The sequence below is a fragment of the Camelus dromedarius genome, chromosome 26 (genome assembly GCF_036321535.1).
Source record: "Camelus dromedarius isolate mCamDro1 chromosome 26, mCamDro1.pat, whole genome shotgun sequence".
NCBI classification, from domain to species: domain Eukaryota; kingdom Metazoa; phylum Chordata; class Mammalia; order Artiodactyla; family Camelidae; genus Camelus; species Camelus dromedarius.
Window position 1 is genome coordinate 21,934,052 of NC_087461.1, and position 25,747 is coordinate 21,959,798.

General features: G+C 45.9%; 1 protein-coding gene across 4 annotated transcripts in view; it reads left to right on the forward strand.

Moving 5' to 3' along the window:
* Nucleotides 1–602: 602 nt before the first annotated feature.
* Nucleotides 603–25,747, forward strand: part of LOC105100649 (neuropilin-1) — a 136,452-nt gene continuing 111,307 nt past the window's right edge. For all 4 annotated transcript variants that reach the window (XM_031444510.2, XM_031444511.2, XM_031444512.2 and 1 more), the window contains exons 1-2: nucleotides 603–1,119; nucleotides 4,466–4,640. In XM_031444510.2, coding sequence (XP_031300370.1) covers nucleotides 1,047–1,119; nucleotides 4,466–4,640 — 248 coding nt within the window. In that variant the 5' untranslated portion in view covers nucleotides 603–1,046. The remainder of the gene's footprint in view (nucleotides 1,120–4,465; nucleotides 4,641–25,747) is intronic.

Here is a 25,747-nt window from a genome sequence, read left to right on the forward strand (position 1 = left end):
CACTGCCGACTCTCGCTCGGCTCCGGGGTGTGTCCCCCACCCTAGCCGAGCTATCCCGGGCCCCTCCAGGCCTGGCACGCAGGATTCCGGGGTGCCCCGCTGCTCCTCTCCAGGTCGCGGGCCGGCCGCCGCAGGCGCCTCCCGGGGGCTCAGAGTTGGGAGAAGCGGTTGCCACCTCCCCGGCGCGCCGCACGCCCCGGCAGCCGATCCCCGAGATCCCGGGATAGCTGCCCCACTCTCCCCCGGGGTTCCGAGAGAGCACGCCGAGGGAGGCAAGCCTGACCCTGGCGCGGCCACCGACCTCGACGCCCCCTCCCTACACTCGCCCGCCCACCCGCCGTGGGTGCAGCCCCGGGCGCCTCCCTTCCCGGGGAGATCCCTTCAGGGCCTGCGGGAGAGGCGGACAGACGGCCGGGGCACGCACACGGAGGGAAACTTGTTCCCTCCTCGTCTCCTGTCAGGCAATTGCCGGCGAGCCTGTGCGGGGAGAGGGGCGGGAGGAAGCGAGGGAAGGGCTCCGGGAGGGGAGGGGGCGGAGGCGGCGGGGGAGGCGGGGGTGCAGTTGGTGAAACTCCTCCGTCTCCCGCTCATCTTTTCATTGCTCGCCCCTCTCCTTCGCGCAGACACCCCGGACCTCCCCTGGGCGCCAGCTCCTCGGCTCCAACCGGTCCAGAAACAAGCCGGGTTTTTTTTTTTTTTTTTCTTTCTGGAAATTGGCGTTAGTGTGTTTCCCTCCTCCTCCTCACCCCCCCCCCTTTTTTTTTTGAGACATGGCCCGGGCAGTGGCTCCTGGAAGAGGAACAAGTGTGGGAAAAGAGAGAGGAAACCGGAGCTAAATGACAGGATGCAGGCGACTTGAGACACAAAAAGAGGAGCATTTCTCTCGGATCCAGGCACTGCCTCGCCGCTTCCCTTTCTCGGAGACGGGCTGAGTATTTTACAGCTCTGGGCGGAGTGGGCGCGCTCCGGACTGCGGAGACCGCCCCGGCGCTGTTTGCCCGGCGCGTTCGGTTCTCCCGCGTCGGCCCGGGACCCGGCGAAGGAGGATGGAGAGGGGGCTGCCGCTCCTGTGCGCCGCGCTCGCCCTGGCCGTGGCCGCGGCCGCCGCTTTTCGCAACGGTAAGTGACAGGCGGGGGCGCGCGGGGGTGAGGCCGGCTCCCGCTGCCCGCGCCTGGCTGCCGGGGATCCCCGGGCAGGGCCGCCTCCCGGGCGAAGGAAACTTTCATCCAGGCGGAGAAAGAACGAAGGGAAGGAGAGCGGTCGGTGCCGGGCAGGGAGATTTCAAGTCCTCCGGCTCCCGCCTGAAGTTGGTGGTTTGGCTGCTGGGGGCTTTTCCTGCCTCGGTTACCAGGCGGAGCTGCCTACCTTCCCCGATCAGCACACCAATTATCTTAATATTGTTTCCTCCCAAAGGCAATTAGAGCAGACTCCCTTTCAAAAATCTGATGGCTGTTGAAAGTTAATGAACGCTTCACCGGGAGAGCTTCCTGGTCCCCCCTCAGCTCCCCTGAGCTGCCTCCTCCGGCGGGTGCCTGCGGGAGGCAGCGGTTTGCTGGCGGATGGAACTCCCTCCTCCGCTTGGCAAAGCGGCCCTGCTCCGCCTGGAGTGTGAAAGAAAGTTACCGAGTGTCAATAAATGAATCTGATATATACGGTGGAAGGCACCAGGGTATCTGAAAATTCCGAACCTAGTCGCTGCTTCCACTTAGCTTTTTAAAACCACTGACTGTTAAGTAAATGGAAGACCGTGCCGGGTTATAAACAGTATCTTGTAACCTAAATAATGTGTTTTAAAATGGGATCTGGTTGTAAGCACGTTTGACTTAACGCTGTAAAGTAGGCGGAGGCCGGGGAATGGCATTAGCTTCACAGTAAGTCTTCAGCAATTATTAACTAATTATCAAATATTTACTTTTGTCTGGCTTAGATTTCCATCAGCGTAATTAGAAGAACAGGCCATCGCTGCTTAAGGTGGTATATTGTTTTAATAAGAGATGGCGAGTGGAGGCGTTCATACAGAGAGGAATTTAAATCACATCTTTACGATGGAAGTTAATCTCTCTAACATGCTCTTTGGAGGTTTCATGATTGAAGCCATAGATTTCCCCAACAGCTACCAGTGTTCTGAAAGATATTCCTGGAAGCAAAACACATACGCGTGCGTTCACACACACACACAATTGTGAATGTGGAGTTCAGTTTATTAATGAGCCTGAGTTGATGGCATCTTCCTATAATCTGGCAGGGAATGAAATAATACTCGCCTCCAATTGAAAGTGCTCAAGTGGTTAGACTTTAGAAATTACAGTAACCCAACCTCTGCCCTCCACAGCTCCAGAGATTAAATCGGTGGAGGTGTTCACAGGATGGGTTTGAAACCTAATGCAAATAGCTTTCAGACTTTAGGTTGTGAATTCCATGTGTGTGTGTGTACGTATATAAGAGATATGTATATTTCTTAATTTTCTTAGCAGAAAGCTGACAGATGCTGAGAAACAGCTTTAGTCAGTGGCTTGACTGGTCAAAGCCATGTTACAGTGCCTGCAGTGACCAGAGCCAGTTAATGCCTCTGTGGCTTAGCAGACCTCTTAAAGCCATGTCCACCTCCTCCGAGGACCAGTGTCTGCTAAATTAATTCATTAACCTTATTTAGGACTAATGGTCCAGAATCATTAGAAACTGCTCTTTCTTAATCAACTGTTAGAGAGATTTAACAGAGCCAGAGAGTCTAGGAGTCCACACTATCTTATTACACTGTCACTTTCTCAGAAGCCACAGATTAAAGAGCTCTGGTGTGGTACCCAGTCCACCTAAATGTCTTCTGAAGTGACTCTGTCGAGTGGCTACAAGCAGAGCTGTTTTATTTCACTCCTCTAACAAATGCCAGACACGGCTATGATGTTTGCACGGAGCTGGAAGAGACTTAATGAGATGGGGCTCCCTTTCCAAGTTTTCCGCACATTTAAAATAATGCAAGAGCCTCGGCCGAATCACATAACAGAGTCCCATACCATCATTAGCTGAGATTCTGAACTTCACTTACACTCTTTCTTCCTGGCAAACCCTGAGCTTCCAAAAGCCAAGGCAAAGGAAACCAGTGTAAGGCTGCCTCCAGTCTTAGCAACAAAGTCAAAAACATCAGGCCGTTGAGAAAAACAACATAATGTATATCGTCTTCTTTTTAATTTATGGGAAATGATTTCTGTAATGCATATAGCTTTATGCATTTTTGATGTGCACTTCATCTTTCATTTCCATTTGACCTGGTTTTCCTGTAATAAAATTCCGTAGATTTATAAATTCATGCTGAGAGCGAAGAAGGCCATTCTCTTTCCACAGGGAATCTATTAGATGCAATATTAAAATCTATATATACCATTACTGCAAATTTGTGATTGATGGGCTTATATATTTCCCTGCTTTCATACCTGTACCACTTACAGAGTTTCTGCACCGAATTTTTATTGCTCAAAATTAAGCGTCAATAAATGTGGCAGCATTTCAGGCTGAGGCTGTCCAGAATGAAATTCATCATAAAAAGTGACAGTGAGGGTCCATGCTGAACAGTCAGGCAGCCCAGAGACTGGTTTATTAGGCTCTCAGTGAATCACTTCAGCATTTGGATTTTGGGAAATGAAGGCTCAAAGCTTGTTAGATCCCCTTTGCTAGTATGTGAGCATGTCACTTACCAGATGTGACACCCAGACCTCAGTGGGGTGGAGTCTTTTCCAACATGTAGGGTGATTAGAATTAATGCCATGGAGTGATTTATTTTTCTTTCTGCCCGGTGGCTTTGATCTGGTCTCCAAGATAGAGCAACTTTACTTGGAGCACTGGAGCAGAATTGTTTCTGCTTCACCAAATCTACTTTGTTCTCTGATGAGCTGGATCTCCAGAGCAGAGATAACTCAAAACCACTTAGATTTACGGGCAGATAAAACAAGAACAAAAAAGGTTGGGCTTTAAGCCAGTTGAAGTCCTGGGTGACAGTCCCCACTGATCAGTGACACAGACCAGGCTTATCATCAAAAAGCAACACGAGGGGTCGAAGAGCATCCTTTTAGCCTCCTTCACTTAGAACTTGCTACTTAATGCGATTACGCTTCTGGGGGGAGAATTAAGTCTAGCAGAAGCTCCCTGGGGACCGTGTTAACATCCATTGAGGGGACTTAATGCTTTTAATGCTCGAAGACCTTTTCTAGGGAGGGAACTTGGTGGGGGGCAGGGAGGAGGAGGGGGTCCCAGCTACGCTTTAGTCCTCTTTCCTCCTGAACCAGCTTCCTGAGATCAAAGACTTTCTCGGTGACTTGTTGCTCTTGGCGCCACCTGAGGGACCGGCAGGGACCTCTCGGAGTTCCCCTTCAAAAGTTATGGAGTGCTTAAGACCCGGTCATTTATATGTAAAGCTAGAACACCCAACTGGTTGTCAGGGCAAGGTGGACTAAAATATTATTTTTATTGCAGATAAATGTGGCGATACTATAAAAATTGAAAGCCCCGGCTACCTGACATCTCCTGGTTATCCTCATTCTTATCACCCAAGTGAAAAGTGTGAATGGCTGATTCAGGCTCCGGACCCATATCAGAGAATTATGATCAACTTCAACCCTCACTTTGATCTGGAGGACAGGGACTGCAAGTAAGTGCGGATGTTTGAACAGGGGGCCACAGCACCACCTAGTGGGCGCACATGTCTATGGGGAAAGCGGGAGCCATCCAGGAGGCCAGATCATGTGCCAATGGTGTGGAAATTAAATTATGTTAAGTGATTTCTGAGTTCCCCAAACCAGGGAGATTATATTTAAATGCGTAATCTCTCATGTGCTTTTTCCTGTGGACACTTTTGGGTTTGGAACTCTTTGGTTAGGAAACCTGTATATGGGTTTCTTTTTCTCCTGGGAAGGCAAAGAATTAGAAACCCAAACTCTCACTTGAGTTTTTATGAAATATTGTGGGTCACTAACATAAATTGCATTGGCAGACGGTGAGGTTGGTGGGGTTTTGTTTATTTTAGCAAATCTGGGGTGCGTTTTATGACTTAAGAACTGTATTTGTCTTGTTGAGTTTGACATGACCAAAACCAAGTGTCATTGAAAAGAAGCAAGGAATATAGGGTAAGTTTGATGAGGGATTTTTAGAGTAAGTTAATGTCTGTTAGTAGACATTAATAGATCTAATAGATTAATGTCTATTAGTAGATTAAAATCTCTTATGGAAATGCTTAAAAAAAAGTTCATGCACAGTGAATATCATGGCACTGGAATATGAATCCGTGTTTTATTCATGTGGTTTAGTCTTCCTGTCTCCTGTGGTTAAGTGACTCAAGCATCAATTTATGCAGGTTTCATTATTATGAAAACATTCTCATGAGAGAGACAGTCTAAATTACACTTAAAATGATCACTTTGCATGAAAGCCCTGGTGTGAGGGTTTTGCTTTCCACCGTTGGGAAGTGTGTTTTAAGATCGTGGGCAGCAGTCCACTCCGATCCAGAGTGGCTCTTTTCCCTGGACATCCAGCAGACCACCTGTCTCTGTCTTGTCCACGTCATTCCATTCTGTGCACGCTGCCCAGGATGTATTCTCCAGAGACCTGAATCTGAGTATTGATCTTTAGTGACAGCTAGGTATTAAAATAGTTTTAGCAAAGGAAAATCGTCTGCTTAAACCCTACTTCTAAAGTGCTTCTCAGGGACTGATCTGATCTGTTCACCCAAGTTCTAAAATGGGTCAGTTAGATGTAATTGTGTACAATGTCTGTAGGATATAAACATTATCCTGCAGGCGGATTCATTATTTAAAATATTTTCTTTGCAAACACATAACCCTTTTAGAGAAGAACAGAATAGTATGAAAATGTTCCCACCTGAAGGAAGTCCTCGAGAACCTGTCGGGTTGGTGGGGGAAACTAGTTTTTCAGGGTTAGTGAAATGAGGTCATCTGGTTAATTGAACATCTGGTGCTTAGAGAATTAGCATACAATTATATACTGTTGATCAATTTCCACATAATCAGCATACACGACTGCGCCAGTGAAATCATGCCGATTTCAATTTAATCTTTGTTCTGTGATTCAGAAGTGCTTCAGGGTATTATATTGACTTTTTAATCTTGTGTGAAAGTTGCCATTAATAGAGTGCTCCAGTAACTGCTTGGAAACAGGGAATTCATTCTTTTTTTTTTTTTTTTTTTTTTTTTTTTTGGCCAGTATTCTGTATGGCGGTTTTTACAATGTCAATCACCTAGACAGCCTGGAGACTTGTTTTCTATTTCATTGTATTTTATTCTGTTTTATTTTTTGCTTTTTGACAATACTTAAATGCTATAAGAGATATTTTAAGGAACTCTGGTAAAATGTACTCAAGTAATAACATTATTCTTCAAAATAAGGTGCTGTTAGAGTTCAGTTAACTCATGCTTACTAGTAATTCCTGATCTGAAAGTCTTGACCTTGTGTGTGTCTATGTAATATAACAGTTAAAGAATTCAGAATAGTCAGTAGTTGTTAGCAGCGGTGTGCTGGTCCGTGCTTAACCACTGGAAGTCAGGAGGTATAGATCAAGTGCTGATCTGTAATGTTTGCCAATTTCTGTAGTGTAAATATTCCTACCACGGCCAATTTCAAGCTACCCACGTGATGTCATTGTGCACAGACTTGCAAAAACACGTGCACGTTTGCTCCGTGTGAGCTGGTGTGAGCGGTTCTAGCGCCCAGCTGCGCAGGAGGGTGAGAAGGGGAAGCTGATTGCTTGAGTTACTGTGTATAAAGTGTTCACGAGTGTCTGACACACAGCAACCCTTCAATAATTTTCTGACACATCCTGATATGAAGTAGAGTATGGTAGGATGGAGGAAGCAACTTTTTTGTTAAGTGTTGTTTTTTAAAGATGATAAGAAAAAAAAAAGGATAATTACAATTCAGAGGGAAGGACCTCATTACTGATATTAACAAGGTATTCAAGAAAATGACACGGTCCAAAAAGATTGTTTCTGTAACGATAACAGTGAGTTTTTGGTTTTGGTTTTCAATGATGCAGAGTAAGGTATTTTTTAATTGTAGTAGAGTTTGTTCTCCTTGAAGGTGGATATATTTAGCTGATGTAGTCAGTGGAGATTATGGCCCTGGAAAATGTCTTCATGCCACGTTTTCAAGTGTTGGCTACCTGATCGTTTGATCAATGAAAATGCCAAAAATGATACTGGAAGACCAACATTGCTGTCACTTACCTTTCCTGACTGGTCCACACAACTCTGTTGTGTCTGCCACTGTTGAAGGTTGCGGTTGAACATTCTCCAAAGGTGGCACGATTCTTATTTCCTTTTGTAAAGGTTGTGAGAAGAAACCACAGCTTTAACATCTACAGGGGGTTAGAATTCCCTAAAAAAACAAAAACAAAAAGCAAAAAAAAGGAAAACACTAGAAACTCCTTAAGTATCAGTTCATTGACTTCGTAAGTTGTTGGGTGTGCAAAAGTAAAGACTTTTGGCTTTTGGTGGGATGGGGTTTTTTTGTGTAATTTATATTAGGCTGCTTCCAAAAACGTATTTGATATGATACGTCACATTCAGAGAACCAGTACACTTTCAGTTATCATTTCTGTTAAGAATAAGCTGTTTGTTTTATTTGCGATATTAACATCTTTATTATCTGTCTAATGGCAGTAAAAAGCACTTCCTGTGCCAGTGTCATAAGTAAGATAAAATAGGGTAGTAGATAGGAAAGCCCTCTGAAAAGTGAAGAGGTCTTCTCAAAAGAAATTATCATTATTATGGTATCTTTAACAACTTGGTGATTGTTGGAACATTTGGACATATGAAACGAAGCATATGTCAAACTAAATATATTCACCTAATAATGGGACGATCTGCATAGAATTCACTCTGAATCTTCTCTTGAAACTGTCAGCATTTGTGTAGTCAACTTCCACAGTGTGAAAGCTCAAGAGATCGATTCCTTCACACATTTGTTTATTGAAAAACATCCCAGAGACCCAAGTAAACAATTTTTTTCTGAGAGTGTAGGCATGAGTAAGTAATTAAATAGAGAAATTGTGGTAGGAAAAAATCATTTTTATTTACAGTTTATTGTTTACTTCATTAAAGTATTTTTTCATAATTTTAGCCATACAATAAAATGCACAGTCACAGCGTTTCATGTGGATAACACCAAGACTGGCCCAGTGCAGGAGTAAACGGTGCTAACCTGACAGAAAGCTTTTGATGGTGGATATTTCCCTAAGTTGTATGAACGTGCAAGTTGAGCCTGATAGCTTTAAAATTCAACAGTGTATATTTATGCCAGCCCTGAATCAGGTCTCATTACAAATAAGCATTAAAAACATAATATAATGCCCTGAAATTTTTCACCGAACAAAGGTGGGGTATCAATCAGTCAGTGGAGCATTAGAGCATCCATCTGTGGGCCAGCGTCGTGCTGGGATTTCTAGCTAAACATACTGCCTGGTTTGTGTTGTGATGTTGATACAAGAGGCAGCTACAGGTGGCTACAGAATGTTCTGAGTGCAGGAGAGGCTGTCGAGGGGGAAGCAGGAATGTGGTTTCTCTGTTTTGCACCAGCCATCTCCTCCATGTGGGCGAAGGGTCAGAGCAGAAAAGAAAGCGCAACCTACCAAGCATTTGTCCGAAAGCGGTGCTCCCTGTGCGGTGAGCGTGGTTTCCGCATTCCCACTGAGCTGCTTGGGTCTTAACTCCACTGGGTTTCCTTCACTGGTGAGGCTGCCATCTTGAATCTCATAAAACTTTCTATCTAGAGCATAATAAACAAGAGTGTCATTGATACAGTAGTTAGAATTTATGGAGCTTTTCCGGTTTCCCAGCAGTGCAAACTATCAGCATGATAATTTATAATGGTTTGTGACAAACACCGCTGTGCAGAGAGGTGTGTGGTTACATTCAGATCGGATGTCATCATCGGGGGAGCAATAAAAATTTCACAGACGTTGGGTTAAAAACATGAAGAAAATGAATGTGAAGCTCCAGAAAGAGAGTCTAGAAGGGTGGTGGTGATGGGGGGAGACGTGTGGGCTGAGTGACGCGTTCCCGACTCTGCTGCCTGATTGGTCGGGGCTGCGCGGTAGGGTTTCAGCAGGACACACAGCTGATGTCACAGAGATGCTTTTCAGTCCCTAATTTAGATTTGTGGTCTCTTCTTTGTGGGCGAACCAATAAATACATGACTTTGTCCTAATTCCATCCAATCAATGGAAGATTTCACTCTGCTAACGTCATAGGAAGTTTAATCACCATAAAATTGTAATTAAATACAGGTGAAACTCAAGTTTGGGGATTTTGTTGGAATAAATCACACATTGCATCTTTTTTTTTACTTTTTTTCTTTTTTAAATGGAGGTACTGGGGATTGAACCCAGGACCTCACACATGCTAAGCAGGCAATCTACCACTGAGCTATATCCTCACCCCATTTAATGCTACTTTTAAAATGACCTAAGTTGTTCCATACTTTGAAACCCTACTCATTTATGTTCATAGACTATAAGCTCACTGAATGAAAACTAATCTGCCCTTAGTTTCTCAAATCTGATTATTCCTGGAAGTGTAATTAATTACACAATGGGCATTTCGTCTTTTGTAGGCAATTTGGGGGATGTAAGATTCATTTTTAGTTTCTCTAGTAATATCTTTTGTTTATCTTTACTTACTTGTTCAGCATGGATTTTTGCATTAATTTATATATATTTTTAAATTGCATTCAGATGTTACTTATCTTGATATGTGAGTTTTTGGTACCTGAGGCGAGAGTGTCCCTCTGTCCTAGTCTTGGGTTTTAGAGCATCACTTAAACCAAAGCAAACAAAGACTTTGTTTTACGGAAACAGTGGGGATTTTATGCCAAAATACTTCTCTTTTTTACATGAAATCTAGAAGTCTATTAAATTATAATCTATATCTAGAAAAATACACCAAGTCAGTGTAACGTTTGATACAATTTTACAAAGTGTAGAATTTGGTTCCGTGGTTATGTCCACGTCACCAGTGCAGAGCAGACATTTCCAGCTTCCCAGGAAGAGGCCCCCTCACCTCCGCTTCCAGTCTCTAACCTTTCGCCCCAAGGATAGCTGCCATCCTGACTTGTAATATAAATTTTTTTAAATTTCAAAATCAGGCAAAATGCACCATCAGTCTTCGAAGTCTATAGATCTTTGAAGATCACCAAACTCTTTGGAATGGAGACAGAAAAATGCATACTCTTCCTTTTCTCATCAAAAATCAGAATCCTAATGAGGCATTTTCTGATTTTTGCCGGTGACTCCTGCAGAAATATCTGGTATTTATTGCTTTGACTGCGATTATGTTAAAATAAAGTTTGGGGTCTGGAGCCCACTCTCTGTGCAAGGCAGATCCTGAGCAATCTTCCTTCGCTTTCTTTTCCCTCATCCTTTAATTTCAATCTGCAGTAACTTCCCAGTATGGACGATGTGAGAGACACCACCATCAAGCTAAATTCAATTTAAAAAATGGCTGAGTGGGTAAAAATGTACTCTTCTCAGAACAGCGGAGGTCAAGGTTGCTGCCGCCACCTGTAGCATCCCTGCTTGCCACTCAGACAGATGATTATCTACTTTCTTCCTTTCGATTTTTGCCCCCATTAGTGCTGATTTAAGTTCAACAGAACCCCAGTGTTTCATACAATTCATTCCCTTTTTCATTCCTTCCTGTAAGCAATCCCATTTGATTCTCATTTACAAGGTGGCTGTGTGTTGGGTGTTTCTATAATTAGGAAGCAGCAACCTTGGTGAGAAGCCGAAAGAGACGACGAGTTGAAATCTTATCCAGTTGAATCAACACAGGCGGGGCATTTCCAACCAGATTTCCCTTTGGGGAGGAGGCACTTCAAAACTGATCCAAGTGGGACTTATGCCGGCAGCCGGCGTGCGTCTTCTCAGCTCCCTTCCTTCCAGCATAAAACACGATCCTTGCACACGTGCTGACACGCTCGGCCAGAAACACACACACAAACACATACATGTGCGCGCATGCATGGGAGGGAGGCTACAAAATGAACTGAACTGATTGTCCTTGTCATATTCACCAATGCTGATCATTAAGCCTCCAAGAAGAACAAGAGGCGAGATTAGTGTTCAGATCAGGTTCCAAATGCCTCTTAATTGAGTGTTTGTAATCAGTCCTGATTGGAGGAGTAGATGACTTGGCAGGACATCGCACCTCCAGAGATCTTTGCTGCTTTCCCCGGGTTGATGATGCCGTGTCCAGTATCCAGGTCAGTTAGGATGGCAGAAGGTCGGGGTAGCTCTCAAATGGGCTGTGACACACGCCGAACACATTATGCTGGTTTATGGCTGAAGTCATGCAGTCTTTCCAGATAGCTTAGAATGTGAGCTCCTTTCAGTGCGCTCGTTCAGAATTCTGCTCAATTCTGCAGAAGAGTGGAGAGGAAAAAAAAAAAACTTTTGGCTTCCGTCCACTCAATTGCTTCATCACATGGTTTTTCTCCTCCTCAAGCCCAGGTCTGTCTTGTGCACATCCTCTATCTTCCTTATGGCCAAGATGTTTTTTCTCCTCTAATTTAAATAATCAATAGAGTGTTTATAGAGTGTCAGGTCCTCACTCTCTGGTCCCCCCTGTGCTCACTAAGCACTCTGTGTTTTCTCTCACTTGATCTCACTCAGTCTTCCTATTGCCCCATTTTGCAGATGGTAACACAGAGGCTTAGAAAAGTTAAACTAACTGCACCCAAAGGCTCAGCTGCTGCATCAAAGAGCTTTCCATCTTTGTGAGTGAAGGTGCTTGGGGTGTGCCTTTCGGAAGTGCCCATTCTGATAACATACTGCCAGATTCGTTTTTATTCAGCAGCCATGTTCTTCTGTGAAACACACAAAAGTTTGACTCTAAAACGGCTCATTCTAAGGAAGGACTTAATTTTGAAACTCTGGGTTCGGGTTTAGTTAAGCGCCAGTAAAAACTGTACACAGAAGCTGCCCACCCACTGGTGATTTTTCCACCAAGTTAACTTGCCTTAACTCAGCAATGAAATCCTAAGGAGGGCGGTTGGGGGGGGGGTGGATATCTAAATTTTGGTTCCTTTGGTTGACGAAGTCTGAAAGTACAAGGCACATATAAATACAATATTTATTGGAAGCCTAGTAACCAGCCAGCACCAAGTTCCCATGTACATGGTTGGTTCAAGGGACAAACGTTGAGAATCAGATCCCGGCAGGTGCCAGATCCTCGCCAGCCCAGGAGGAAGAAGCCTGGCTTCTCTTCCAGACACCACTCATCTGCTCAACCTCAGGCAAACAGCAGGAAAGTCTTCCTTTCCCACGGCTCCCCTGTGTGTAAAATGTCCATACTTGTGTTGGCCACGGTGTCTCAAGAGTTAAAGAGAGAATGTTTGCTCGAGACACGGGGTTCCTGTGAGAAACAGAAGAGTGTTTTTTGAGAAGAAACAGATGCTCCAGAGTGTGTTGTTTTTATCTGGTCAGATACTGGAGCCAGCAGCCGGCCAGATTGGAGGTGATGGCTCGTTGCTCCGGAGAGATTGGCGTGTCACTGGTGAGCACTGCCAGTCCCGTCTGAAAGAAGACACTCCACGTCTCCCCGTTCACGTTCGTAAATTTCTGTGGGACAGCCAGAGGTGGCAAAGGCCAGTCAGTGCAGTCCCGATTCCAGCTCCTTGTCTGACCCTCCAGCCAGCGGGTGCCGTGAGCGGGGCAGCCGTTGGGTGAGATACAGGTAGTCCGTGAAATGGCATGGGAAAAATTGGGATGTGGTCAAAATCTTAGTCCTGGCTACGTGGCTTTAAAAAATTAGAAGCACTAAATTTCCAAATTTAAAAACCAAAAGAGCACGCCCTTTAAGGACACGGAGCCCCACAGACTTGGTGGCAGCGCATTTGACTGGGTCTGATTAAAGATTATGTGGTCTCTCGGGTGTAGGTACACCTGACTGACTGAGACCTCTGTTCTCCCTTCCTCTCGGTCACACCTGTCTGCCCAACCTGGGGAACTTGAGGAAGTGGGCATTTGTTAGCAGATATGGTCACAGAAAAGGCGATTGTGATGTGTGAAGGTGCACATTTCTGGAGCCACTCTTTCGAAAAAATGACAACCAATGTAAATAACACATTGCCATTCATCTGAGTCTGTCTGCACCTCTGTTCTCACACTGGTCTGCTCAGGTCCCTTCTTTGTCCTGTAACTGGTTGGTGACTGTAGGTGACAGTGTGTCTTCCCTTTGGGTGGCCGCTCCCTGGATACAGAGGTGGTGGCTGCATTGCAGGGCATCTGGCTGGATTCCCCCTTCCTCACCCCCACCCCCCTGATCAGAGACATCAGAATTTGCATTTTGGAGCTTCTGGTCCCCAGGAGCTTGTCTGGACAGTTTCAGAGAGCAGGGCCAGGCTCTTTGGCACACACAGCCTGCCCCTCTTCTATGATGTTGGCCCCACTGGAGCCAAATCATCACCAAACCTGTCTTTGTAGCATCTACACGGGGTGGCCCATCACTTCAGTTTTTCAGCGCTAAGCTAAGGGTGGGGCTTCCTTCGCACTGATTGAATTTTTTTTTTTTTTTCCAAGAAAAACTCTCGCCTCTTCCTCACCCTTTATTCCAGTGCCAATTTCTCTGTCCCTGGCTGGGGACACTGTGGAGTCACTGTGAGGCTCTGCTGGTTGAGTCCTTGAAGACACAGCCTCACTTCCGTCTGTATCTTGAATCATCCCTGATGGACGGGCTGGTTCATTAACACAAGCTGGGGATTTCTGATCGTTAGGGGACCGTGTTAGCGGCTCCCTGTGACAAGTGTTCTGCGGAGCATAGGGACGTGGGTCCTGATAGCCGCTCCGCCACTCATTCCCGTCCATGAGAGGACACAGGCCATCGGGCTGGGTCACATCCCCTGCCCGGCTGGGTCAGGGCACCCCTAACACTGTGCTTTCCACAGTGGGAACCAGTGGGGCTCAGGAAGACGCGACACCCCAAGGATCGGTGTCGACCCAGATGCAGCTTCAGTTCATCTTTTTCCTTCTCTTTCTGAAGAAAACCAAATGCCTGCCTTCTTCGGCCTCAGTCTCAGCGGCACAGCGTGGATGAGATAATGGAGGTGGAAGCAGCTCAGGGATGCGAGAGAAAGACGTTAAGGAGAGCCCAGGTCTCCCTCTAACAGGAAGTGCGTCCGCGGGCTTTGTTCCTTAAAATAAGTTCAGACCATAAACAATAACATCTCCATCCTTGGGAGGAGGCACTTATAAATATCTCAGGAGCCCTGCACACGGCCGCCGCGGGGACACTGTCTTGTGCTCGGCGCATGTCCAGGCAGCCAGAATTTCTTTTTTTGTCGTTTTGTTTTTTCGTTTGTTTGTTTTAATGGAGGGACTGGGGGCTGACCCAGGACCTCGTGCATGCCAAGCACGTGCTCTGCCGCTGGGCTAGACTCCCCTCCCCTAACCCCAGAATCTGTGGATGTTGCTATAATAAGCTGGCTGGGGAAGTGTGTTGTAATTGCAGTCTTCCAAAAATCTAGACGGGTGGAGTTTCTGGAAAATTCAGGGAAGATGCTATCTCAGTGTCACAAACTTGATCATAACGTGAATGACTTTTTTTTGTTAAGTCGTTACTTTTCCCGGCACGCCTGAGTCCAGTCAGATGGTAGCCAGGCCGGGTTTTAAGGCAGGAGCCCGAATCCTGGTGGCGCTGACTGGGGATGTCCGGTCTTCCCGTCAGTGAAGCCAACCAGGGCCATCATATTTGTGTCCAAGAAAGCAGACCCTGTATGGATTTTGTGTTATAAATTCATAGGGAGAAGCAGCTGGGAAAATAAGTGTTTTCAGGTTGATGGTCCCTCCCACTCCCCCCGCCCACCTCTAGCAGCCTGGGGCCCTTTGGCCCGGATGCGTCCTCCCTCCTCTCCTGGTCATGACAGGTTCCCCAGTGGTGGGGGGTTCTCAGTGGCCTTGATGAAAAAAGCACGTTCGCAGGAAGGCCCTCGGGGCAGAGGCTGAGAAGGGATTACCATTTCAGTTCCTTCTCGCCACCTCGCCCTGGGAAAGGGCCTTATCGGATACATTTATGTCTGCAGCCTCCCAGAGTCCTCCCAGCCCTGCTTCCCTTTCAGTGCCCACAGCTGCGTGGGGCTGGGAGCTTCAGCAGAAGGTGCTGGCTTTTCCTTCTTGGGGCCACGTGGGCCTCTGCGGTCACATAGATTCTGTAGGACTTTCCACTCATGAGTGAAAGAAACCCTCCTTGGACCTGTTACCCTTCAAACAAAACTTTCACCTCTCCCTCCCTTTCCTATTACTGCTAAGGGCTTTGAACACGGTGTCTCCACCCCAGAACACCAGCTGCTCCTTTAACCCTTCTCAGCGTAATTCCTGTCCCGTCCAGTTGACTGAACTGCTTGCCCCAAAGCGCTGGCCTTTCCTCGCTTCAACCTTTGGTTGGTCCTCAGCCTGGGAGCTGTCTTCTCTCCTGCGTCTCGTCGTGCTGTGCCACCTTGGTTTCATCGCCACTTCTCTGGCCACTTCCCTGGCCACTTCCCTTCTTGGCCTGATCCTCTTCCCCTCCAGCATTCCAGGAGAGGCCTTGGCCAACATTTGGCTGTGGCCCCAAATATCTTCACCCTGGAATTGCCTTTTTGAGCCACTCAGCTCAGATTATTCCCACATTTCTGTCCAACTCGATTTGGCCGAAGCCTTGGACTTAAACTTGCAGAGTCTTCCCGGGTGATGCCGGGATGATAGACCATCACCCCAACCAACCATCCGGGTCGACATCTTCCCTCACCGATAATTTCTCTCCCTCCTTTTCTTCCTCGTATTGATTCTTCCCTTTTCTGCTTATGCACATTCGAGACTCTGGGGTGTCTCCTGATTCCTCTTTGTGCCCCAAATAGCCAGTTGAAGGCCTCTAAATCACGTATCTCCACGATCCTTCACGGTCATCTATTCTGTTCTGTTTCTCCTGTTACCGCTCACGTTCTGACACCTGTGGACCTATCCCTAGAGCTGTGGCTCATTAAGGGGGCTGTCCCCATCCTCCCCCATGCTTAGGAGCATCAAGAGCCCCCCGTTTTCCCCTTGCTTCCTCTGTGATGCTCAGCCTCTAAATGTGCGTTCAGCTGAACTCAAAATTAAACCATATAGCTCCCACCTGCCTCTCTGGTCTTTCTCCTGTGGTTCCCTTGTGTATTCAACCCAAATGGCCACTGTGGAGCTCTTCAGACTCACCCTGCTTCCCGGGGCGTCTCCTTCATGGATGTGTGAGGGGTGAGTGCCCTCCACATACCCGGCTCCCTGTCAAAGTGGTACCGTCATCTGGCTCCGCCTGCAGTGACGAGTGCTTGGCAAAGCCACACCTGGTCACCAACTAGCAGTGAAACGTGGCTTCTCTCTCTGCCCTCGGAAGCCCCCAGGGCTGTGTTTATGCGTCATTCACGTTCTTTACGTTCGTCCGTATTTTGTCGTGATCATTAATACTTTGCTGCTGTTCCCCCAGCTAGCTGGTCAGGTGCTCAAAAGCAGAGGCCGCCGGCGGCTCCCGGCCCTGCAGAGTCTCGCCTGGAGCCTCACCTGTAGCAGCTGCACAATTAGTATTTGCTGAGTGGAACTGGCCGGCTGACAGCCCTCCCGGTGTGCTCACCCAGTGCGGAGGAGCCACGTCAGTGTCCCAGGAAAGGCTCTAACTTAACCAGACTATAGCAATCCACACTTACTCTCATTTCCATGGTAAACCCTTCATTTTCCTGGCTTTCCTCCAAAAGCCTCAACTTTGAAAAGCCTAGCGTTTCTCTGAGTGAGTAGCTTTAGCTAAACCTCCAAAAGTATGCGGAGGTGTGGCTCGACTGAAAGCTTTTCTGTCTTTTTTTCAGTGGTCTCCGTAATCAGTTTTGGAGTTAGAGGCATAAAAAGTATTAACCTTGTAGGCATATGTCCGGATTGCTGAGTATTTTCTGACATTCTCACAACTCTTGGGACTCTGTGTCACAACTCTGTAAACTCTGTCTGTTTATATTCATATCTGGGCTCACATCCAAACCACCTTTCCATAAATTTAACACCAATAATTTAGAGTCTTCTTCCGTTCCAGCTGGCAACCCCAATAAATGCACAGGTTAACTTCACAGCAGACTTGCTGGGGAAGATGTATAAACGTGAACTTCTCCATTAGAGAGGGCGACACGGGGCGTGGAATGGTGTTAATATGTGTGTCCATGTCACCAGGCGAAAACCAAGCCCTGTGTCTTAGAGCGGCCACAGAAAGATGCTGTCCTGGAGACGAGAGAGACTGAGGCGGCCCCGGACAGTGAGGAGTTTCAGCTGCTCCCCTGGCTCACACCTCTCTCACCGCAGAGTGCACAGTGTTTCCTTCTATTTTTTTCTTTTTTTTGTGCAACTCCACTGGGACATGAACCCAGCTGAGTATTTCTTAAAGCTGTGGGTCAGCATGGAAAGTGTCAACCCAAGAGGAAGAGGCAGAGAAGGAGCAGGCGCACAGCCAACCCTGCGCCGGCAGCCCGCCGGCCACCACAGCTAGTTTCCACGCTCCTTCTGGCTCCCCAGTGTCACTGCCTCACCCCGAGTTCTCTGGGGGTATTTCTGGTTGATTCTGTTCTCTCTCTAGTCTGGAAACCCATCACACACCCTCGCTCTCACATCTTGAGTTTGTCTGCAAACAGAGAACAATATGACTCAGATGATCAGCTCTTGTGGTTCCACGGGGGGAAGAGGCGCTGAGGCTGGGGCAGATCGTGCCCTTAGCTTGTTCTGCTTTGGGCCAGTCCCGTGTTGCCATGGTTACAGTTCCCTTGGGAGACTGGCTGCGTTAACATGTGGCCTTCACCCGTGATGCCGTCAGGATGCTGAGTTCAGGAAGGGACTCAGCCTCGAAGAAGCCGTGGGCTCACTCCTTTAATCCTTCTGTCCCCGCACTTCCTCGTCTGTGCTCTGAGCCCCCTTTGCCTCTAACACAACAGGACTCGATTTGTGCAGGGGAATCCTGGGGCCACAAGAGCAAATGCAAAGATGTCTTTTTGGACAACTCAGCCTGGCCCTGATCTCCAAGCCTTTCTTTGGTTTTTCCAAGACCCCCTCAGCCTCCCATCTTTTCCTTTCTTCTCTCTATGATCTAAGCCGCCCCAGCTCCTCCCGGACCCTCCCTGCCTTTTGCAGCGCAGCCTCTGCCTGATCTTTTTCCCTCCAAGGCGCACATTTTATGTCTGTTTTCCACCCCTAAATTGTATCAGACATCTTCTATTTTGGCAAAATTTATTCCAAGGAGTTGTTCATTTTTTTACCTAGACCTTAATCTTGCCCATTAACAGGCCTGTTATCTTTTATCTACCCAATTATTTTAAAGAACGAGGAATGTGGTCCTCAGAAATACTCACGTACTGTTCTGTTGCTGAATCTAACATCTGCAGGCAGTAGAAGTTCTGTGTAGGAGTGAGTTGTTTGTTCTTGAAACTAGGCAAGTTCAAAGTGTCATTTAACTGCGGTTGATAACCTGAGTATTAACCCAAACTCGGGTTTGATCTCTTAACACAGAAGTAGCTTTTACCTTATCTATTTGTTCAAACATAGCTTGTTAACTTAGATTGCAGAGAATGGAAATTACATGGGCAACAGTACAAAGGAATGACAACAGGGACTTTGTTCCCGAACTCACCTCACTGCATCTTGACGGCAGCGTAAGCGATGCAGGAAGCTGTGTATCTATTTGTAAAACAGTCTTGAATTAAGGAGCATATTCAGATTCCATTGTAAAAATAATTTTCTGAAATTGCGGTCTATCAACAGGAGATAAGATGGCACTCTGTTGTCGCCTGCTGGGGCCCATTATGAATATCCTGTTTCGGAAGCGAATCACACTGTAAATACCACGTTCAGATTCATTTATTCCCACAATAGCATTTTCACAAAGGTGTAATTTCATAATTTGACTTAGCATTGATAGCACGTCATCATTTCAGATCTCTTTCTCAGCACCGGCTAATTCACACATCCTCGGGAAATTGTTCATTTACACCAGACCCACTTTAGAGTGAAATCGCCAAAACGTATAAAGACAAAGCCACTCGCCAGAGGCTGAACAGGGGCAGAGCTGGGGTTGGAACTTGCTGTGCTTCTATGTGCGGCCTTTTCTTAGCACGTCTGACTACGCGCTTCTGAACACTTTAAACACAGAGGTGCCACCCAGAGAGATGAATGTTAATGATTCCATTACAGGCAGGAAACTTGGTTTAAAAAAATAAGCCCAAGTCGTTCCAGATGCAAATGTCAAAAGGGCCTGAAGCAAATTTACATATTAATTGTACCTTTCTTCTCTGTTTCTTCCACTTGAGCCATATTTTTGTTCACGCAAATGATCAATGGTGGACTGACGTCGAGTTATTCAGCTAATTCCCAGCCACCGTTGAAAAATGTCTAGTATTTCTAAACACCATCCTAAAAAAAGAACTTGAATTGTCAACCCCCATTATTTTTTGTCATTACATGTTTCCTGGGACTGACCCTGAGATTTAAACTATTCATGTTTCTTATCAATGTTGTCTGAGGGTTTGGTTTACGTATTGATTACACAGGCCCTGAGATTGGTGGTGAACACCAGTCCACTGGTAAACATTCGTCACGACACAGACTTAGGAAAAAGCACACACAGTAATACTTTCGGAACTCAGACTCTTGAACGCTGGGATGAATTCGGGCACTTTCTTAAAGCTCCTTTGTTTGGATGCTAAAAGTCTTCCTCTGATACCTCAGCTGTTGCCTGCTACCTCATTCATTCAGGACATACTTGTTGACTGCCTGGTATGTGCCAGTTACTGTTGAGGGATGTCCTGCCCTCACAGTACTGACAGTCCAGGAGGACGGTGACAACCGAGGGGAGCCGCCTCGGGGGCAGGCACACCGCCCTTTGTCCTCCCTGCGCCCCTCCAGCTGCCCATCACCGTTGTCTTCCCTGCAGTTCCAAGACAGGCCCACTTGTGACGTGGCTCTGGCTCTAAACGAGATGCACAGAGAAAACGTCTGGCTGAGGTACCTGTTGGCTGAACGTCAAGTTTGTTCCTGGCGGTGATGCTCCCAGACCCTCCGTGGCTCGGCCCTCAGCCCGGCTGTTCTTGTTCCCCAAGTTCACTCAACCTCCAGCCCCAAATCTTTGACCAGTGGGTGCCTGCTCTCCACGCCTGGCACTGGCTGGCTGTTCTAACTCAGGTCTTATCCTCTTTGGCTGTAATTATTGGTCCCAGGCAATCCCAATTCACCCTCCAGCTTCTAGTGAAGGGCTTTCAGTCCTCCAGTCACCATGATCAGATGTTATGAAATGTTCGTGTTGCCATCCTTCTGGAAATACTGAATGTTTCCTGTCATTTAGCACTGTGTTGCTTCCATCTGTTTTTTTCATGTGGGGAGGTAATTAAGTTCATTTGTTTGTTTGTTTATTTTTGATGGAGTCCTGGGGATTGAACCCAGGACCTCGTGCATGCTAAGCAGGTGCTTTACCACTGAGCTACACCCTCCCTCCTGCTTCCATCTGTCTTAATGCTGCCGTTAAGATCATGAGCCCTTTTTTCCCAATAGTGCAGGCTTTGAAAACTACTTTTATTAAGTTATTGATGCACTTTGATATTGTCCCATCATCTCTATTTCAACAGGGTTGTGTCACGGCATCATCTTTTCTAAATTCATCTCCATTTAAACTCACCTGAAGCTACCCGATTGCTTTTTGCCGCCGTCAGCCATGCTGTGTGTTTGTGTGCCCAGGACGCCTTGGACGTGGGCGGAGTGAGCCTGTGACCTCCAAGGCTTCCCAGGATGGTCTGGGGTTGCTTCAGTGTGTGTTTGCTGGAAGTCAGCTCAGCAGGGCTCCTGGGGATGTGCCCTATGGGTGATTCATAAAGGATTCTCGGTGGGGACTGAACACAATCAGCTGTGCCTTTGGGGGTTGGTGGGTAGCCCCAGTAGCCATTTGACTGTCTCTTCAGGGGGAACAAATTCAACAGAAAGGGTAAAAGGATATGGTAGGAGATCTTCCCTACCTCAGATCCCTAGTCAGGGTATAAAAATAGCAATTCTTCAGCAAGATGTTAATGACTAAGTAAGTGGGCAGGTGCTTCACCTTACCGCTGTTGCGTCTTCATCTCTTCCCACGGAAAGTCCCCATCACTCCCTGAACGCAGCTGGTGGCAGTGGAAACAGATGAAGGCATTCTCAAGGAGACTGAGACAGACTGGACCAGGGATAGGATATGGGGGGAGTTGGAAACTGGGATGTTAATGACTGGACGGATGTCTCCGTCCTCGGGTCTGAAAGAACCGTAGTACCAGTAGCATCAACAGTAAAAATGATGAGGCAGTAGGCGCCGTCTCAGACATCTCGAGATGCTTTTGAAATATACACGCAGCATTCTGTTGCTTGCGGAGGAAGACAGTCAAGTTCAATGCTGGTAGAAATGGGTTTGGCCACTTAGTCTTAAGGGAAGGCCGGGGGCGCTAGAATTAACTTGCCAAACCTGCTGTGTCGCCACATGGAGGATGGCAGACATGTTTGCCATCACCTGGTACCTCTGATCCGTTGGTCGTTGCCGTCTGGAGTGCATGCGAGAAAACTTCTTGGGAAAAAGTGGCAGAACAGACTGCAGGGCGTGCTGTGGGCTTGAGGAGAAAGTGGTGGCCCACCGATGGGACCAACCGGCCATCTTTAATCTGCACGCAGAAATGGCCTCTTTGGGGAATAGGCTAGCCACGGAAGGGCAGAGAAGACTTTATTTGGAACAAGCATTTTTGTTATTTAAATTAAAAGTCATGCCTGTTTCTTTTTCTTGAGCACAGAGTTATTAGAGATGAATGTCAAAATCTCATTGTTTTACGTCAGCCCATTGACAGCTTTTGGGTTAATGTCTCTGTTTCAAGTGAAGTCTGGCACGTGTGCTTTTTTAAAACTCAAAGTTTGCAGATTCTCTTTTTTTTTAATTATCATTTTTATGGTTCTAAATAAAAATGTTCTGTGTGGTTTGGCAAACCCCTTCTTCTGTTTTGCACAATAGTTCCTTTATGGAGATGTGTACACACACTGAGTTTGCATATGGATGAGGGAGGCAGGCTGCATACTTTCCCCTTAAATAAATATTTGAAAAACACAAGAAAATAAGTCACCCATAATCCTAGCACTCAAAGACAACACTATCTACATTTTCATCTCTCTTTTTTCAGCCTTTTTCTTTGCATTTAGAAATATGCATCTCTATATACACCTTCGTTCCTACCGTTTTCTCTCTTTTTAGAATTGAAGTATAGTTGATTTACTACCTCTTTTCTCTTAAAATTACATTTTAAGCATTTTATGTGAGTGAGGCCCTGAAATAGCTTTTAAAACATGTGTTTTGTAAATCACATGATCCTTTGAAAATAATTTTTTCTCCAAAGTGCTTAGAATATCCAGATTGTTTTCAGTTACTCAGAATTAGAAGTAAATGTGAATAATGTGAGATGTACCTCTGTGTGCACATCTGCGTGTATCTTTGAGAATTTCTTTAGAAGAGGTTTCTGGAAGCGTGGTTCCTGAACTGCACAGTAAGAACAGTATTGAGGCTCTCGATACCAATTACCAGTTCTCATCTGTGGGTAGTTTTCTGGGATACAGGAGGTTGGTGATGTTTACTGAAAATTATTTACAAAACAGAAGCAGACTCTCAGGCACGGAAAACAAACTTGTGGTTACCAAAGGGGAAGGAATTGGGAAGGGAAAAATTGGGATTTCGAGATTTGCAGATACTAACTAGTGTATATAAAATAGATAAACAACAAGTTTCTACTGTCTAGCACAGGGAACTATATTCAATGGCTTGTAGTAAACTAGAGTGAAAAAGAATGTGAGAAGGAAGATATATATGTCTCTGTATGACTGAAACATTATGCAGAGCCCAGACATTAATGCAACATTTTAAACTGTCTGTTCTTCAATTAAAAATACAAATAAAATGCGTCTGTCAACATTTATTAAAGGTTTTTTCAAATACAGAATTGTAACTTCTTTTGATTACTTATTTAATACCTTAAAATTTTTAAGTAAATTAAAATTAGATCTACATTTTTAAACACATTTTTATTTTATGACATAATGGAAACTTTAAATTAGGAATTGCCACACTGTCTGTAAAGGACCAGAGCGTAAACATTTTAGGATTTTCTGGCAAAACAACCCCAATCGCAGTGACTGGGCTCCTCCATCATTACGAGAGGGCAGCTGAGGGGCAGAGGGGATGCAGCTCAAGTAGGGAGTGCGTGTCTAGCACACACAAGGTCCTGGGCATGATGCCCAGCATCTCCTCTAAAAATAAATACGTAAATGAACCCAATTACCTCCCCCCACCAAAAAAAAATTTTTAAAAAAGAAAACTTTTTTTTTAAAGCAGGGGGAGGGTATAGCTCAACTGTTAGACTGCATGCTCAATGTGCATGAGGTCCTGGGTTCAATCCCTAGTATCTCCTCTAAAAACTAAATAAATAAATAAACCAAATTACCTCCCCCCTCAAAAAAATTTTAAAAAAAGAAGAAGAAGAAGGCCGCCAGAGGTAACAGGTAAATGAAGGGGTGCGGCCCTGTTCCAGTAAAACTTTATTTACAAAAATAGGCTGGGCCGGCTGGATAGATGGGGTCTGCAAGCCGTAGTTTGCCAATGCTTGTCTTCATGGAAAACTCAGCTGTTCTTTGCAAACCTCTGAATCTGTGGCTGTCAAACACAGGGAGCCATGCTTTGCAGTGTTCTCTTTTGGAAGACTTGAGCTTGAAGGATTGGGAATCCCAGTTCCAGTCCGGGGAAGGGAGTAAATCTGCTTTGGTTGCAAGGCAATTGGGAAACGAAGCCAGGAAGCTATGAATCAGCCTGTTGTTGCAACATATGTGGAGTCGGGTGCCGTCTATAAAGTCGGGCTTCTGTTTGCCTCTGTCAGACAGCTGTGAGTCTGCCTGTGTCCTCTCTTAGCATGCTTTCTTGAGAAATTCACCCAGACTCCCTCAAAAGTCATCCCATCTATGTCTGCAAACGAATGTCACTGAGTATTGATTCAATCAAGGGCTCTGTCACTCATTAATTCCAGCACGACCTCACGATTCCTAGGAAAACAAAGCTGAAGCCGGAAGGGGAAAATCTTCTGAGAAACAACTTTGTTCTCATGGAACCTACCCAAGAGGCAATATTTTTCCCAGATGTTAAGCATACAATTGATTTTCCTTAGGTGACCCTTTGTAGAGCAGCTAAAAGACATCCTTGACCACAGTGTAGAACACAAAGGAAACAAACCAAGTGTAATCTCCCGGGGAGGGCTACTGTGTCATCGACAATCACCAACCCTCTGTCAAGGAAACTTAGAGACCACGGGGATAAAAGATGTTTTATCTTATTTCAGTAGTTGTCTGCCTCCCTTCTGAAGGTGCTCTGAATTCAGAATCTTTCTGGCACAGTGAGGATGAAGGGAGTTGCTCTTGGGGACTGCTGGGTCTTACGAAGATGCACACACGCACCCACCCTTCTGACTCCAGGGATGCAACAGCAGCTTCCTTCCTAAGCAACACACCCGAGTCCAGCAGTGGTGGCACGCTCTTTGTTCCTATCTCTTTTATTTATGCTAGAGAAACAATGTGAGCTCCAGGTAGACAGCCCTTGGCTCATAATAGAAGTGTGTCTGATCAGTGAGCCCACACCAGGATCAAAGAGTTGGGGAGAAATGGACTTGACCCCTGCAGATTAAATACAGACAATAACTTGCCTGCACACACCCACCCACACTGCAGCATGTACGCATAACAGCTGTAGTTAAAATTTCAGTTAGGAACACTTTACTAAAATAAAAGACCCCAAATTGTGTTCCCATCATAAGCTTCCAATCATAATACACATTTTTTTCAATGCATAGAAGGTTATAAACATATATATATATATATATATATATATATACACACACACACACACACACACACACACTCTTGGCAGCTTGCTGAGAAGATAACCCCAAATTTACATTCTGATTCTTCTGTTTGATGAAGACACTGGAGTTTCAACATGGTACAAACTCAGCTCTCCTGATGCCCTCACCTGTTCGCACTTCCTCTCCTGCTCAGTTGCTTTTCCTCTTTGTTGTCTGCTCCAGTTTGTACATAGCCAAGATCTGGCGCTCTAGGTGGCACGCCTTCCCGCTCCTTTGCAGGGAACTTATTAACTATGTCATCGTGAAGGGTACAACAGGGACCCATAGACAGAAGTGATCACCTTAATACACCATCACGAAACTTCTAACTCATAAAACATGATTTCCCAGGGATGTCCGGGTGCAATCTTGAACTCTTTTAACTTGAAAGGTTCACACATTTTTAAAAAATGGTTTCAGTACATTACATATGTATGTGCAAATGCCATTCAGCACATTCTAATAGTTGCTACCCACCTAAAATATGTGACAGCAAATCTGAGAACAGAGTTACCAGCAGGGTCACCCACACCGTTGAGTCCCCTTACTGTCCCCCACTGTGGTGGACTGGGCCACTGTAGTGTCGCAAGGTGCTCATTTGTGGGCTGGCAGGACACACTGTCATGGTGCACACAGTCCTGGAGCAACTCACTCTTCAGTTACAAAGAACTGATTTGACCACTTACATTAAGTCATGCTGGTTGTATGGATTGTTTTGCTTTTGTGGGGGTTGCATGGCGTAGACTCAAGGCGTATGGTCTTCCCCTCTTTCTACTCTGGTGAGGGACT